Genomic DNA, 17606 nt, shown 5'->3' with positions numbered 1-17606 from the left:
TGTGCAGCTGTATTATAAACAAGCCCTTTGATGTACATACATGGTTTGGTGTAGATGGAGTCCCACCTCGAATGACTGCAGCACCATTTAGCTTTCCATCAGAGTGTAATCAATGAAGTGTGTAAAAAAGCTAGCTAACTATTGCTAAAAGCCCATTAGGAGTAAATACAATGCGGAATGGGCAATTTCCCAGCCTAATTGTATCTTTGTAATCAGAAGATTTCTGAAGCTTGAATACATAAACCCTTGTCCTGCACTTTTGAATTCACAGAACAACATATTAGAGCCACTGAAACAGGGTTTATATTTTTTATTTTCCAAAATGTATAACAATCAGCATATGTTTTTGCAATATTTCAGGCTAACTTGAGTAAAACCATGCAAACCAGGAATTTTTTTAAAAGTTTCCAGGTGAATTTAAAGAGAAAAACACTTGCATCTCTGAGAGTGGACCTGTTTCTCCTGTTTTTCCAGGAAGTGACATAGATTAGGAAATGAAATTAAAAGATTGATTTTATATCACTTATGCAATTTTATTAATTGTTTATATTTCCAAAGCTTTCAGACATCTAATTGGAACATTGTGAAAATGAGATCTGGAACAAATTCTTGTCATCTCCCATCTCAGATAGGAAGAAAGGAATAAAGCTAACTATAATGAAAAAAAATTATTTTTCCCAAAGAAGCTGAAAAAAAATAAAGGCTTATAGTATATAAATTTTTTGTCCTGATTATTGGTGTTAGATAAAATCTTGAATTAACTGATTTTGCAGAAAGTTAAAAATCTCATTTTTAAGACAGCTTTCACAGTAAAAACCTAGGGCAATAACATCCATAATAATTAGACAAAATCACAAATTGGGAAGGAAAAAGTCACTGGAAATATAATAAGAGACACAGAAAAAAAAATTGAAGATTATCATTTTACCATTAAAAATTCTCTGTTGGCAGTGCTATCTCTGGAGCAGATTTCACAGGGGTCTGTGGGAGCATTCGCCATGAACACTCATATCTATAGTGTAATTCTACATGGGAAGAGCTACTTCTAGAGCAGGACCTGTTCCTACCTCTTTCTGGTCACCACTGCCTAAACTGCTTGTAATGACAGTTTTTGCAGCACAAGACCTGTGCAATATCAGAGCACATTAAGGCCAAAGATCCAGTTCACATAAGGCCATGACCAGTAATCAGAGAGTACCAACTGGACCCAGAAGTGTAACAGCAAAGCTTTCTGAATTGCACTAATCTGTCAAAGAATCAGTTGTCCAAAACTTATATGAGTCAATTATTTGATTAGAAGTAAGAATGGATGGGGAAGGACAGTGTATGAGGGAGGAGGCCAATGATATCTTGATCTAAACTAAAAATAAAAAAGTGATATATAGTTTTTGGTGTGTTCAGACTCTACAAGTAGTCACATTCTACAAAGAGCATCATGTTGCTTCAGCAGGAAACTACATAACTAAGGTCACTGCTGTATATTTCCCAGATTAAATGCAAAAATATAGTAAGGAAATGCAAACAAATAGCAGCTTGCAAAAATGCATGATTATTTACATTGTCAGACATAGACTGGTGAGATGCCAATTTTCAGTCATGTGCCTTTACAAGGATCAAGTGCCATCCTGTCTCTTTCCTGGGGCAACAAATCCCTTATTTCTACATAAATGCACAAAAGAAGGTTGAGGACAAGCACATCTACTTTCAGTTCTACTGTAAGTTATTTACAGTAGTGTGCTGTGAGGAAGTCTTTTCATTTCATCTAGTAAAACAAGTTACCTGGATTATTTCATGTGTTTGTTTCTTTTTTTTTTTTTTTTTGTTTGGGCTTGGTTTTGGTTTTTTGTTGTTATTCACTGATCTGAGATAGCATCAAATTCACATAATTACTTACTGGAAATTTGGGTTGCTTTAGTTTTGTGAATGGCATCTCACATCCTAGCTTTTCGTCTGGTTTATGCTAATAGCAAATTGTTGGCTGGTATATTGTCCATTTACAAGGTTTTTGCTGCAAGACAATCTGATTTAGCCACAGAATAAAAGTGGAAGCACTATAATTTTTTCATTAGTTTCTTCGGACTTTCATGTTTTCCTAACCTTTGCCATGTGGTTTCACTTTCTCTTCTCACTTTGAGCCTTAGGAAGAGAAGAGCTTGTATTTCACCAACAGGCAGGGCAAAGTGTCCATCCTTTTACAGCTTCAGATTAAATAGAAATATTCATCATTAACATGACTTGTGGAGTCAACTTACTGAGTGTATGGAGCTGCTCCGATTAAGTGTGAGCTTCAGGCTACACTGGTCAATGAGACATAAAAATAGCACCAGTCACAGAGCACATTTTCATGACTTAGTGAGGCTTTTTCCTGTCAGCAATTTGATTGAATGTTAAGAAGAAATGGTTTAGGATTGCAGCTAGTCTTGCAATCTTGCTGATATAAGGGCTACATTCAACCTTTCACTCCTTAGATAAGATTAAATGGAAAACAGACTCACTTCAATGCTGAGCATGTAGGTAAAGAAAAACAAGAGCAAAAGAGGCATGAAAACACACGCACATGCTCACACACACAGTCACATCAATGCTTTGTTAACATTGCAGCCTTTCCATGAGAAACTGGGCATGAGAAACTTTTACATTTCTGTCTTTGTTAAACACAGTTCATTACTGTGATTGTTCTGCCGCTGCCCCATGGAAACTTTTTCCAGGTACATGTGTGCAAGTGGATCACGTTCTTGCAATGACAAGCACCACTGCAGCTACTGTGGACCTCAGCAGAAAAGATAAAGTGCAAAATGTCAGTGATCACAGGACTCAGTCTCTCTACTGCCCCGGTTTCCTTGTCTTTCTCTTGGAAGTCTTTGAGTGAGTCTTTTCTTCCTTGTTTGGAGGGGCATTAATAGGAAATTGCAGCCCAAATCCATTAGGTCCATTTAGGAAGACACATTGAAAGTAGCGGACAGGAGCTAGGAAAACAAGGAAGAGACGATTAATGTTTATGGTTTCCAAACTGGGGCCATGAATCTATTCCATGTTCCTTCAGAAAACATCTGTATGATTTCATTCCCATTAAGTGAGTTATAACAGCACAAATCTCTAGTGTGATCACAAGCCAGGTTTCACATATCAACAGGATTTTAGCTAAAAAGCTCAATGAGAGATCTTGTAGCATAAGATGAGAAAATATTGGCAATTTCACATTTAAATACATCATTCTTCTCAGTGCTATAGCTCTACTTCTCCCAGAATACTTGTATTTTGGGATAGCTGAATGTAAGCCCCTCAGAATTCACACATATATTTTCTGGTTTTTATACTTTGCAGTGACTTTCAGATGCATTGAAGAGTTCCAGAAGGACTCATAGTTCATATCTAACTCATACCTATTTTATTAAACTTCAAATTAATTATCTTTTATTGTGAATAAAGAGATCGTAAATGTACCTATTTTCTAACCTTTCACAATCATGGATGTTTTCTCCCTTTTAATTTTTGAGTACTATGTATGTAGTCGTACTTTCCATTATATTTTAAAAGCTTCAAGAACACATGCTTCAGCACAGATGGAATTGATCTAATTTGCTTCAGAAGCTATTTTGCACTGCGAGATTAACATTGACAAGATTTTAAAGGACAACTATTAGCCAGTTATGTGTTTGGGAAAAAGGTTGGAGGAATGTTGGCATCTGAAACATTAGTTTTCACACATCTGATATTCTGATGACTTTTTATTTTCCCTGATGTTCATCCCATATTAAAAAAAAAAAATAAAAATTAGCTGTTCCCTGTGAAAATTCTAAACTGAGATGAACTCCAGGGCTCCCTGCATTATAAACTGGGGCACAGGCTTTATTTATTGACTTGCAGGTCCCATTAAAAACCACGTCCCATAGTGGAAAACAGAGCAGCGTGTCAGAAATGCTGGTATATTCAGCCCAGTTATATTATCCTCTGTGGTTTTCTTGCCTGACTCATGCAAAGGTTAAGTCTTTTTTATCTGAAAGCACACTTGAAAAAAAATTGGAAATGAGATCCTTCTGGATCTAATGACTTACTAAGAATGGGAATGTGTTTTTCCCCAAATTCTCAGTGTTTCTATGTTTCTCTATGAGGTGAATCTCAGATCTCTTTAGAAAACAGAGATAAAGCAACTCCCCTGATTAGAGTTCACAGCCCAAATGTGTCAGACCAAGGTTCTCCTGTGAGGCTTGACAAGCCATGGACTGGGTGAATGTGCTATGTCCTCCACCACTAACCTTTCTATGCACACACTTGGGCAGAACCAGAAAGCTTCTGAAATATATTTTCAACAAATAGACTTATTCCATTCTTGAACTAAGATAACTTTCATGAGTAAAATTACTAAAAGCAATATATTGCCACAGGAGCTACTATGATTAAAACCAGTATTCTCTAACCAAACTAATTAGTCAGAGATTTTTCAATCAGATCTCTTAAAAACACCCCACAAACACAAAATCCCCTAAAATTTAATCACAATGGATGCAAGATTAACAAAGAGAAATTCCTTAAAGGAAGAAAAATGCCAATTACAAATAATTTTTACTGTTAAAAGGAAACTATTTCTGTATATTTCTTTTATGGACACAAAAATGAAAATAAAAAAGTTAATTACAGTCTTCTTCATGAAGAAGGTAAGTAGGGCCCCACACACTTTCTAGCTCCACTAAATAGCAATAAATATTTTACTTATGGGTAAAAAAATTATTATCCCCTGTATTTTACATGCTATCAGAATGCAAAAATGTAGCTCTTTTTCTTCAGATGCATTTTCAAAGTTCTTTAAAAAACTTACACAGCTGCATACTTGCAAGTATTTTAAACATGGTTATGTTATTTATGTATTGCAATTAGAGCATCCCTGACACTACAATGTTTTCCAGAGGTGTTACCTGATCATCATTCTAAAACCACTAGTAGAACTAGCTGCTAATCAAATTTAATTTGAAAACCTGATGTATAGTCTATTGTTAAAAGCCACTAAATTCATGAAGGGGAAGGGAAATGGCAAACTTTCAGATTTTTGCAACTCAGCCAGCAGCTACAAAATAATTATGTGGGCCATAATTCTAAATTGGAAAAAAAAAGGCATAGAAAACAATTATTTTGAAAATATTATATAAGAATTATGTTTATTTGGAATGTGTAATGCTGAATATCACTTTCTAATTGTTTATTTGGAATATTAATGCTTTGTTGTGTTATTTCTATCTGCAGTGTTTGTGAAGTGAGCCCTGTTTTCTGGCTAATATGTACTCGTGTTGATTGCAATATGTTGAAGTGATATCCAAATGTTTGTATAGCCTATTATTTATCATCTGTCTTTAGAAAACATCAGAAAAATGTTGGCTAAAGAAGAACCTCAGGAGAAATAGGGATGGTAGTAATGACTTTGGAAAATTTTCAAGCTAATTGTTTTCATAAGACTAGCACAATTTGTTTCCAATTTTTGAAACTTTCAGTGTTGAAATTAGGTGCAGGCCATATTTCTTTTTTTTTTTTTTTTTGGCATAGATCCCTCAAATACCCCCAAAAGGTATATATATATATTAAAAATCTCCCCCAAAACCTCACCCAAAACCAGGATTGGTTTTTCTCTGCCTAAAGAGTAGAAGTAAGACAGGATAAGCAGTGCAAATGGGACAGGAATAAGAACATGGGACTAGAAAAGGCAGGATGTGTAAAACAGGTTTTAAGGTAAGGAGGAAAAAACAATCATGCTTCTTCCAGGATGTGCTGGTTTTGGCTTGGGTAGATTTTGTTTTCTCTATAGTGGGTAATATGGAACTATGTTTTGGATTTGTTCTGGAAACAATGTTGCTAGTTCAGGAATGGTTTAATTCCTGCTGAGCAGGATTTACACAATGAAGGCCTTTCTGCCTTTCACCCCACCCCACCTGCGAGGGGGCTGGGTATGCACAAGGAGCAGGGGAGGGAAACAGCTGGGACAGCTGACCTCAGCTGACCACAGGGATATTCCGTAACATATGGCATCATGCTCAGCATGTACACCTGGGGGAAGAAGAAAGGGGAGGACATTTGGAGTGATGACATTTGTTTTCCCAAGCAATGGTTACGCAGGGCGGAGGCCTGTTTTCTTGCAGATGGTTGAATGCCTGCCTGTCCGTGGAAAGGAGGGAATGAATTCCTTGCTTTGTTTTGCTTGAGCGTGTGGCTTTTTGTTTTATCTATTAAACTGTCTTTATCTCAACCCACAAGCTTCGAAAAAAACCTCTGTGAATATTTTGAAGATCTACAAATATGGAAAAAAATTGTATTAATAATTTTTAACTGAATTTTTCTTGGAATTAATCTGAAATGTTTCACTCTGAAAAGTCCTCATTTTCTTCAAATGTTTTTTTTTGAGGGTTAGGCAAACTAAGGTACAATGCTTAAAGAATTTATCCTAATACTAAGGCAATGTTTATACCTGATTTAAAACTTAAGCAGCTTCACTTGGTAAAAGATTGAACCATTTTGATATGTTGTAGAGTATGTGTGATCTAGTGGCTACAGTTATTAGAGTACAAGATTTGATAAGCAAGGTATTATGCTTCCAAATGTAGGTAGAGAAAGAGGTAATTTTCAGGTTTTGGAAATAGTGAAACTATTAAAAAGAAGTATTTTTCCCATACTATCTTTGTAGATTGCGTCTTATTAATTCTCCCAGTGCAAAACTACTCACTTATAAAAGAAAATTTCAGCATCATCATTCCGTGATGGAATGGATCTTTTATATTTTAGCTAATTAAGCAATTAGAAGCAGACATATTGCAAGTTTCCATATTTTCTGGTAAGTATCTCATATTTCTTTTTTTTTATGGCTGATGAACTTAATACTTTTTATAAACTGAATTTTCTGCCTATAGCATATTCTAACTTGTTAAGTAAAACAAAGTCAGCTGCCCATATAGTAAGTCTATGCAGGATGAAATCGCTTCAGTATTACACTTTTGGCTTCTTTACAATTCCTGTTCCATGTTACCCTTCTTAGGCTGCTTTATATAGCAAACTTCAGCTGAAAAACATGCAGATAAGAAATTCATTTGGAAAATACCACCATCTTTGGAATTGTGTCTGCAACAACGTTATGATACAAACCATAGTCAAGAGAACAATTTGAATTTTGGCATGCAAATAAGAATAAAAATACATCCCACACTGCCTTTGCAATTCCCACATTCAATATGAATGCAGAATGTCTTTCAAACTGAAGAGGGTTCTCACTTTGAAAGTATTGTCTCATATCTTCACAACAAATGTTACGAAAAAGAAAAAAGGAGGAACAGTAGGAGAAAAACGTGGTTTAACAGTAGACATATTAAATAGATACTATCAGCTTAAGCAGGAAAAAAAGCCTTTTATCTGGTCTGTACACTTGTTTAGGATGTAGTTTATTAGAATTCATATAATTACTTAAATTTCCCTTATGGGTGTTATGGGAGCAAAAAAGTCAGTGCTGGAAAAGTATCACAGAGTTTTTTTGACATATTAGAACTGGTGCTCTTATATAAGGGCATCTGGTACCTAAGATGAATTAATGTCTAAAAGGCTGGAGGAAGGGATATTTGTTTCTTTCTTTTTCACTTTGGGAAAGGAACAGGAAACTTTCACCTCAAAAAAAAACCAAAAAAAAAACCCAAAAAAAAAAACAAACAAACAAAAAAAAAAAAAACAAAAAAAACCAAAAAAAACAACCAAAAACAAAAAAAAAACAGAGAGAGAGAATTCCTTTAAGTAGTTTTTTTGCCAGGATGGAAATCAGTCAGAGAGAGAACAGCTAAGATGAGCTCCAGAAAGAAAAGAAACCCCCTGGATTTGTTTAGGAGTTATGTAGTGGAAATGCTAAGTACATTCTGCAGTTACTCAATAAAGTATATAAATATTCCATGGAGCTTATTTGTGCTCTTGATGTCTAAGTGACATGGGTGTCACATAGAGGGCTAGTTTCAAGATCTGTGAGGAATATTGTAAGAACACTCTCCTGGTGTTTTCAATTCTTTAGCAGAAAAGAGAAAAGCAGCTTAAAATAAAATTTATTACTCCAAAAGTTCCTGTTTATGTGTTACAATGATTAAAGTCTCCTTTCTATAAGGCTCAGATAGCTGTTTTTAATGCAAATCACCAAATAAAATATTCATTAAAAAGAAAACTCTTTTAGCAATAACACTTTGGTTATTAATGGAAAATTACAGAGAATGTGTGACAATTGTTTTCTAGTTTGAATCAAATTTCTTCACTTAGAGGATGTCCTAATAGAATTAAACAATTCAAAACCCACAAAAATTCATCAATCATAGTAATTATAGCATTAGAAACTACTATTTGGTAAGCAATTACAAATAAAAGAAAAACTTTAACAACTGCACTCATTTACTTGTGACTGCTTCTCAGGAAAGCACGTGAAGTGCAAACAAATTTCAGTGATCAAAACTGAACCATACAACCGCAAAAAATTCACTCCAATGAGTTGGCAGCCAAAGATTTTTTTGCTTACATAAGAGTCAGGAATAGAAGCAAATACTTCTCCCCCTTGCTCTCCTTTTCCTGTCAGTCAATTTTGGCCCCATCATGTAATATTCAGTAAAATTACAGTATGACAAAGTGACCAGACAAAGCACTGGGCAGATGGGGAAGGGAAATTGTGTGGAATCCTTTATAAACATCACAAATTTTTGTCTTCACACTTTCTAAAAAGAAGAATATAAGTCTTTGTGCTTAGTGGCACTGTGCAACTGACATTTAATTACATCTTATTTCTTCAATAGAAAAGTTGAATGCTGAGGGCCTCTGCAGGAGACCAAATATGGTTTTCTTAAGTTCACAACATGGCCCATAGATACCTGCTATTCAAAACAACATGATTGGGTCAAAAATTAAATTAATTTATTCATTTTTTGACAAATTCTTTTCAACTCCTTTCTTATTGATCATGCTGTACAGCCATACTACTGCCATTCTCAGAAATTACAATGCTTAATGGGAAGAAGGATGTGAAAAACAAGAGGAGAAAACATGTGTATGTCTGTTACAAATAAACAAGAAATGCCACTACCACTTTAAGTCAATTCTATATATTTAAAAACACCCTAAAAATGCCATTTTTCTAGCACTGTATATACAATGCATAGACAGGAAAAAAAAAGCAATTATCCCATGAGGAAACTTCTTTTGCATCTTATTTTGTGTCTTGAATAACAAAAGAAAATTAAGAATGTTTGGCAAGTAGCAGCTCTTAAAGCTACTTTAAGTGTCTGTGATGCAATGCAATTAATTGCATATCTTTGCAAAGACCATCCAAGCTTTCATATCCGTTTTATCAAAGAGTATGTCAGATATTAAGTTATTTAATGAAAAAGGACTAAAGATGTTTGAGTAGCAGAATTAAATACCAGCAATAACATTGTTATTACAGCCATGAGAATTCAGATTCTCCTTAACAGCTCTTTTTCAGGCATTGTGAGACTTCTCCATCAAGGTCTGGGAAAAGTAAAATAAATTTATTTTATAAGAGTAAATATGCCTTTTCTCACAAATAATGCTCAGGTGTGAGAAAAAAACCCCAAATATCTAGAAGGTTGCTTCATTTCTTGTGAGTGCCTGTGGTCCCAATTTGCTCCCAAAATTTGCTAAATACACATCAGTGCTTCAATGTGGAAAAAAAATGGTATCAGTACAAAGTCAGTAGTATGTCTCTAATTTGTATAACACCTTCTTAGTATAAAACATGATGAAAATGTATCAAATCAATAGCACTAGAAGGGCACTCTCATTATATTTAATGTCATTAGAAGGGAAAATATCACCACAGTAAAAATACATGTAAAAGCTTAAAGGAACAGAACTGGTTAAAAACAGTTATGAGCTGTCACCTGTCAAAGTCAATGCTCTTTTTGAAACATAACAAAACTCAATGAATGAGATCTTTATTCTAAGAAAGCCAGTTCTGCAATAGAATGTGAAATTTATTATTTCTGTCTTTTAGCTTGAGTGTGATAGATTACATCTAACAACAATTTAAGGTATCAAAAAAATTTTTATTTTGTTAGCTGTCTCTTGCATTGTCTAGTAAGAAGGTTAAATGGATAAATAAGCTGTATATTTATGGAATATTGTTACATTCCATGTTGTGGTCACTGCACACAAACCACGTAATTCTCCCATAAATGTGTGAATACCCCCAAAGTGACATTCCCCCAAAAGTCATTAAAAGAATTCTTTTTGTTAGACAGTAAAAGCATGCAAGATGTAACAGTGCAACACATATGTGGTAATGCAGGCGCTTCCAACAAAGCACAGCAATAATCAGAGCACACAGGATTTACAATTTTGCTAGCATTGAGTTTTCAAAGGAGTCCGGTACTGGCATGATTTTTTTTATTACTGAAACATAGGAGCAAATGGATGAATCATTCAAGAAATTATACATAAGAGGGATCAGAAGTTATTGGATTTTTTCACAGTGCAGTAATAGTTACGGGAGACTTCAGTGGTATTTGGTGGCAGCAAAATCAAACTGGATTTTCTTGCTGTTGCTCAATAAACACTGATGTTATCATGGTAGGATACACTGTGTGCTGGTCATGAAATTTAGGCATGTTGACATGACATAGTCTCTGTCAACTTTTTCCTGTGTCCAGTATGTTCAACTAACGTAGTTTCAACATATCGCAAGAAAATAGTTTCTAAATAACTTTCATTCATTTTAAGGTTAGTTTAAAATTTACATACAAACACATTTATGTACCCAAAAAAGGATAAAACCAAAGAAGAAGGAATAAACAATCAGGGATCTTATTATGTTAATAAGAATGGATACCAAGTAACTGAAAGTTAATACGATATATTTATTCAGCTGTAAAGTCATGGGATAGAGAAAGGAGGGGAGGAGAGGAGGGGAGAGGAGGGAAACAGTGAATGATAAGCAGTTAAGCAGCTAATGAAAGTGGAGATGATGTTTGAATGATACAAGTGATTTCTTCATTTCAGTTGTCATTCTAACCAAAATCTTTATTAAATAAAAGCTTGGGGGATTTTTGGATTTTGTGTAGCATTATGTACACACACTTGTGTTTCTCAATGAGAACTTTTCTGCTGGGAACAGCAGCACTTCTTTTATGACAATAAAAGCTCAGTAAAGAGACAGTGTTGAACTGTCTGATGAACTGCTAGCACACCCTGATAGACCCAAATTCACCCTGCTCTGGAGGCGCTACCTTCTGGATTTAGCTCTAGCCACGTAACATAAAGCTAAAAGTAATTCAGATTCTGAAGGGATGAGTAACCCGTTGGGGAAGTTCCTCTCTGATTTACCATGGAGCATATACTAACCTATGACAACCCTCTTTTCTAAGTGCTTGAGATCAGAAAAAATCAGATCTGTGCCTGTGTGCTACTTACAATGAAAAATGGAGCTAAATTAGAATGTCTTCTTCACCCTGAATTTGTACAGTTCTGGGAATAAGTAAAGACAGAAAAAAACTGCAGGAACTCAATAGGCTGTCTTCTTAAAATATTTCACAATATCTGCTGCCACTGATTAAAAAACTGTGTCACATAATTATGATTTTTCCACTGGATTTCACCATACTGATGATAGCCTGGAAACATGAACTAATTCCAATATCAGGATGCCTGCTCTTAGCTGATAATTTTTAAAAAATAAAACCTATGTTGATGAAAAAAAATGACAGCAATTACTTTCCTAAAGTTGAAGAGGGATTTGAAGAAATGGCCACTTATCTGAAACAAAGATAAATAATCTCTGACTCAGAAAACTGCTGAAGAACTACATTTTGTATATAACTTTACTTCCACAAGGTATGTCATGGGAATACACAATATGTACTTTTTTTGTCTTTTCTTGCAGTGTGATTTAAGACATGCCAGTCAAACTAAAGGGCAAAATGAACATAATGATGTTCATTAGGATACTAGACATTTATATTTTGTTTGTGGCAAAATTGTTCAGATATATTTTTGCTTCATTTGTCTTGAAATAAATTTCACGTATATTTACAAGTGTTTGGAGCCACTTAATTTAGTTCTAGAAAAATGTTTTGACCCAGTTAAGGGGAAGAGAATGAATTCATTGTTCAACAGGCATAAATAACATTACTAATTGGATTCATTTTGCAAAGTTAGGCAAAAGAGATCCTTTTTACTGGACCTAAACCAGCATGCCAAGTAATAATTTTTTTCATTATCTTTTTTTTTTCCCATAGGCTGACAAATAATTTGCTGACAAATCATTTTTGGGATTAACATAAGAAGGAATCAATGAATGAGTTCATTGTGAAAAAACCCAGCTTTTGATTACTTTGTGTATTTTTAACTTTTGCTTATCCTCCAGTTCTTTTTTTTTCCCAAATGTCCTCTTTATTTCTGGAATTTCTCTCTGTGAGTTTTCCCTTAGTGTATTCCCTGGTAAAATTTTTTTCATCCTCTTTTGATGTAGAAAACCACTCCAAGCTCGTAGCGCACATTATGAAGTGTAATGGGAGAGGTCTAATAATGTTTGTGGACCAAGACTTAGGATGGACTTCAGACACCTTGAGCAAAATTTAGGTTGAGTCCCAGCACCTACATTTGAAGTCATGTTCACAAAGCAGCTCTTTGATGGCAACAGGAAATATCCCTCCACTATGAACAGCAGAGCTCTTCAGATATTAAACTTAGTGCTGTGTATATGCATGATCTACATGAACCAGCTCCATACATTACTAGATGTGCCTGGGAGCACAAAAATTAGTCTGCAGTTATTTTGCCTGGTAATCATTTTGAAGTATTTTACATAAAGAGGTTTCTGAAACAGAAACAGACCTTTGTATCAAATAGGTAAGTCTTGTCTATTAACCTGCAGTACCAATGACTCTTGTATTGATGGATCTGGAATTGTGCAAAATCAAGAGGAACAAGCAGCTGGCACTCCATATACATTATTTTGTAACTCAGTAGCCCTGAGTGTCCTCCTGGAAAGTAGAAGTTATAAAGCTGAGTCTTTCCAGTTGAAGAGGGCTTTGAAAAAGTGTCATCTTAACCCCTTGGAGACTACACAATGACTTCAACGATATAAAGGAACTATCATTGTCTCTCACATTTTAAAAGCAAAGTACCTACAGCTGTATTTTGTCAAGGGCCTGATGAAGATGGCTTAGTTGTACTCAAAACATGTCTGGCAGACAAGAATTGTTAATCAAGTTTCTGGATCCTAAGGATGTTTTTGTAGGAACAGAGCGCTACTACAGCAATTTTGCCGGTTTCAAAACAAGGGATGTAGGATATAAAAAATTCTGTGCTTGCACAGTAATGCACCTTATATATGTATAAACCTTAAGCTTTATGCAACCTCTTTGACAGATTGTTTTGGACATTGGAGTCTTCTAAAATAATGTTTTGGCTCTGACCTTGTATTTTAAACAGGAATTTTCATGGTTGTTTGGAAAGAACTCATTCTGCTTATTGATCTTCAGGATTTATCTCTTACAGATTTTAATAAGGATCTATCAATGGGATCTGGAAAGCATATTCATGGTTGTGGCACATCTCAGGTTTGCATAATAATCAAAGGTTCTCAATAGCTAATAACGTTCAAGTGTTATTAACATATAGCTAATATTTGATTGCTACATGGAAACGAAACTGAATCATCCCTTCTTTTTTCACTGTGTTGATAGCTGTAAAAACTTATGACTGTTTTCTGGGGAGGTGGGCTTTAAACTGAGTGCAAATAACCCTTGTCATAATGTAGAGATGATTGAGATTCAGTCTCAGTAATTCCCAATTGTAAACACATCTAGACAATAAATAAACTCAAGATAAGGTAATGAAATTCCCAAATATAGCCAAAGTTGAAAAAGATTTATTTAAAGCCAGGAATAGATGTGGAAGACTCTCCTGTAGAAGAGCCAACATGAACCCAAAGTACTTCTAGATTCTCACTGTGAAGTTTTTTTTTTGTTTCAGAAGATAAAACTTAACCCTTTGGGCATTTAAATAGAATCTCTGGAATTCATAATTTAAATTACAATGTCACTATTCTGAGAGGTTAGTTATAAACTCATCATTAGCATAAAACCTTATATTTTGTTCTCCTTTTTGGTGTGTCTTTACAGATTTTGAGTTTCAAAATTTATTACAATCTATTAGGAGTTTTCCAGTGACATTTAACCAGTTTCAGGACAGATCATAAAGTTTTCATTTTACCTCGTTACCAAAATATGGTAATTTCTGCCTTTGATATCTTTTCTATATAGAAACAATCAGCAAGATTAATTCAAATTAAATTAAAAAGAGATTAATTAGTCCATATAAAAATGTTGTGTAGATGCTCATTCAGAATTAAAGCAGCTTCAGTGAAAATTTCACAGTAGGTTAAACTAAATTAAATCAAGGTCACCTAAGTTCTTAATAAATGACCACTCCAGCATTTAGCATGGTCTAACTGTGCTCTTTAAACATATACATCTTCTAAAAGGGCAGTATTCCTCCATGTCTTCATTTAGACAAGCCTGATGTGATTTAGACTCCAAGTATTCGTTTAAAAGTCAATTTCAGAATAATGGAATGACTAACAGCAAGTTGCTGGAAGGCCTGCATATATAGGCTTGGTCCTCACAAGTCTGACCAACATGAAATGTTGAGACATTCCTGTACATCCACAGAATGGAGGCTGTTCCACATGGACTCTCCTGCAAGCAGCTTTAGTGCACAGTTCTTCCTGCTGTCATGATGAGTTCTTGTACGGGAGTGTGATGAACACCCCAGAAAATCTTAATGAGAATACCCAGCATAGACACCAGTTTTGTAATTGAATGAGAACAGATCTTTTAAAAGAAATTCTGAAACTTCTCAGAGTGTCAGTTCCTTCTAATTATTTTCTAGCCAGTGGCAGACTTTCTTATGCCCAGAAAACAACATTAATTTTAGTGATTAATTGGTGAATTCTGGTGAGAAAATTCTAGTCAGTATAAATTTATGCAGCTGAATTCTTGGAAGAAATTACTCAGAGAATACCAGAACCATCATACATCTGAGACACACAGACTGGGTGGCAAGGAGAGTAGAGAATATAGTATCTGCAGTTCATCACCTGTCTTTAGGTGAGACCCACCTGCACTGCAGTGATGAAGTCCTTGCTTTCTCTTTTGACTATTGTGCAATATTTTTAAAGTCATTCAATGCTTTTATATTATAGAACACTACCAATGTTTGTGCTTAATGAAATTGAAAAAACTTGATACTTCAGAACAATGAAAAAGATCATATTTTACTCTAAAGTCTTCAAATGCTCCAGAACCAAGTAAAAAATTAAGTGGTCTCTCTCTCTTTCAAAATTATTTTACGTGGGAAAAATCTCACACATTGTACTGCTGACAAATTTATGTTCCCTTAACATTGATGAAACCTCTTTCACAGTCTCTCAAATGGCTGTCATATCAAACCTCACATCAAATAAAACTTTCTGCTTTTGCAGACGTGGAAATCATCTTTGCTTTGGAAGATGTATTACTAGACAGAAAGTGCAAAACACTAAAACAACCTCATTAATAAACCCGTCCCCATATGCTTATAAGATATGTAATGAATTCACCCCATACAGTGGTTGAGGTTTTCATTTGGTGATTACTATGTGCTATTGAATATATATTGATAGTATGATGAAATGATTGCTCTTTATGCTACAAAATGTTTGAGGAACTGTATTGTATTTGAGAATCTTTACCATTGTAAAGATTTTTACCATTTACTAAAGATCTTTACCATCTACCAGAAGTAGATGAAAATCTAGTTGAAATGTGCTTTTCCTTCCATAAAAGTTTTCATAGTATGTTCATATAAGCAGTGTTCCAACTCTGCTTAATGTTAATTTCAGTTTTCACAGAAGTAAAAGTTCTTTAACTAAACAGTAAGTGTAACAGTTCCCATGTCAAAGAAAGTTTCAGACCTCTAATAATGTATGAGGGTAGATGCATGAATTATGTAAGTCTATTTATGAGACATCTATTTAAAAGGAAGTTGTCATGACTGGCTTGGCTTCACCTGACCTTGAGAATAATCCACACTTTTCTCTAATTTAAAAAAAAATACAAATGGGAATAGTATCAGTTTCATTAATTCTCACTTTTCATGCTGTTGAAACACAGCCTTTCTTTATTTCTGCCACATTTGCACTTTTGTGGGCAGTAAAAACCTCAAGCCCTTCAACTAACTGTAATATAAATGCAATACACATTGGTTCCAGAGTTTTCATCCAAGAGGGCAGTTGGAAGGTAATTAGAATAAATATAATCAACTTTTGGTCCATTTAGATTTTCTTTCTCTGGTATTAGCCATGAAACAAGCTAGAACTTGTATAACTGTACAGCTGTTCATATAAAGAGTATGGTAGATTATCCTCACTAGAGAGTTCAATTTGTACACTCTTTAAATTTCATTCCAAGAGTCAAAAAACTGCTTCTGTGTGCTTCCAAAAACATTTGTTATAAGATAGAAATAAAAATGATGTTCCCAAGTATTCCCTTTTTTTTTTTTTTTTTTTGCTGTTTGTAAATTTCAGTCTCAGTACAGGTGTCAGCTTTGACTTTTAGGAGCAGAAAAAGAAGAGGAAAGCATTCTAATTAATTGCTTGCAAATCTACAGGAGAGTGAAATTTAGTGTCTGCTGCACATAGCACCATTATTTATGAAAGTTACAGTACTGCTTAAAATTCTGTTCAAATGTGGAGCATTCTAAAATTGCAGCTATATACAGCTTTTAAAATTGCCTTTCTTCTTTATCTGATTGCTTCTCAATATCAGGGAAATGTTGAGGGGGTCTGAGCAAAATCTAGGAACATGGGAATCTACTCTATTCAGCTTTTGAAGGCTGAAAGAAGATTTACTATTTAAAGTTTTAGATTAGCTAAGAAGGTTAAAATCATTTTCTACTTCCATTCATCAGAAAAAAAACTAGTATTCAGTGCACTGGGGAAAAAGCACTGTCTTCATCTGCAAATAGAACAGGAAAAAGTTATCAAGTTTCAATTCAAGTATACACGACCTAGGACTTTGTCTAAACATTTAAACTCTCAATTTGAAAAAATACCTAAAAACAACATCCATAAAAGAGTAACTTTGATGAACTTTGATGTTCTTCTGGCAACCTTTCATCCATTGTCTGAAAACTAACTATTCCTTACAGTGGACAAAGAATATTTTGAAAACACTTACATAGTAAGTTAGTTTGCAAAGTTATGAAGAACTGGTTTTGCACAGAGCTGCTTATGATCTGAGAAATATCCAGTCAGGAATAATTGCTCAGTGATAACATACATTTAAATTAAACAATCATAATAATTACTTTAAAGGAAAGCCTTTAAACACAGTGTTTGAATGATGTAAACTTTGTAGGAGGGTGGTGGGCAGGAGAAAATCCAGTGACAGAAAATTTTTAGTACATTCTTATTTTACACTAAATTTGGGATTTTGATGCATAAGAAAATTCTTTTCTCTCACGGAAAAATCTTAGTTTAAAGTATTGGTTATATAGTTTGACTAGCACTTCCCGAACTATAAAAATTCCGTATTAATAAAATAGCAATAAAT

The 17606-nt window shown here is 34.5% G+C and overlaps 1 protein-coding gene across 8 annotated transcripts in view; it reads right to left on the bottom strand.

Moving 5' to 3' along the window:
• Positions 1-305: 305 nt before the first annotated feature.
• The window catches only part of TRDN (triadin), a 227863-nt gene continuing 210562 nt past the window's right edge, over positions 306-17606 (bottom strand). For all 8 annotated transcript variants that reach the window (XM_069010861.1, XM_069010857.1, XM_069010862.1 and 5 more), the window contains one exon: positions 306-2966. In XM_069010861.1, the coding sequence (XP_068866962.1) occupies positions 2824-2966 (143 nt within the window). In that variant the 3' untranslated portion in view covers positions 306-2823. The remainder of the gene's footprint in view (positions 2967-17606) is intronic.

Source organism: Aphelocoma coerulescens, chromosome 3 (genome assembly GCF_041296385.1).
Source record: "Aphelocoma coerulescens isolate FSJ_1873_10779 chromosome 3, UR_Acoe_1.0, whole genome shotgun sequence".
Classification (NCBI taxonomy): domain Eukaryota; kingdom Metazoa; phylum Chordata; class Aves; order Passeriformes; family Corvidae; genus Aphelocoma; species Aphelocoma coerulescens.
Note: the sequence above shows the minus strand (reverse complement) of the source record. Positions and strands in the feature narration are given on the sequence as shown.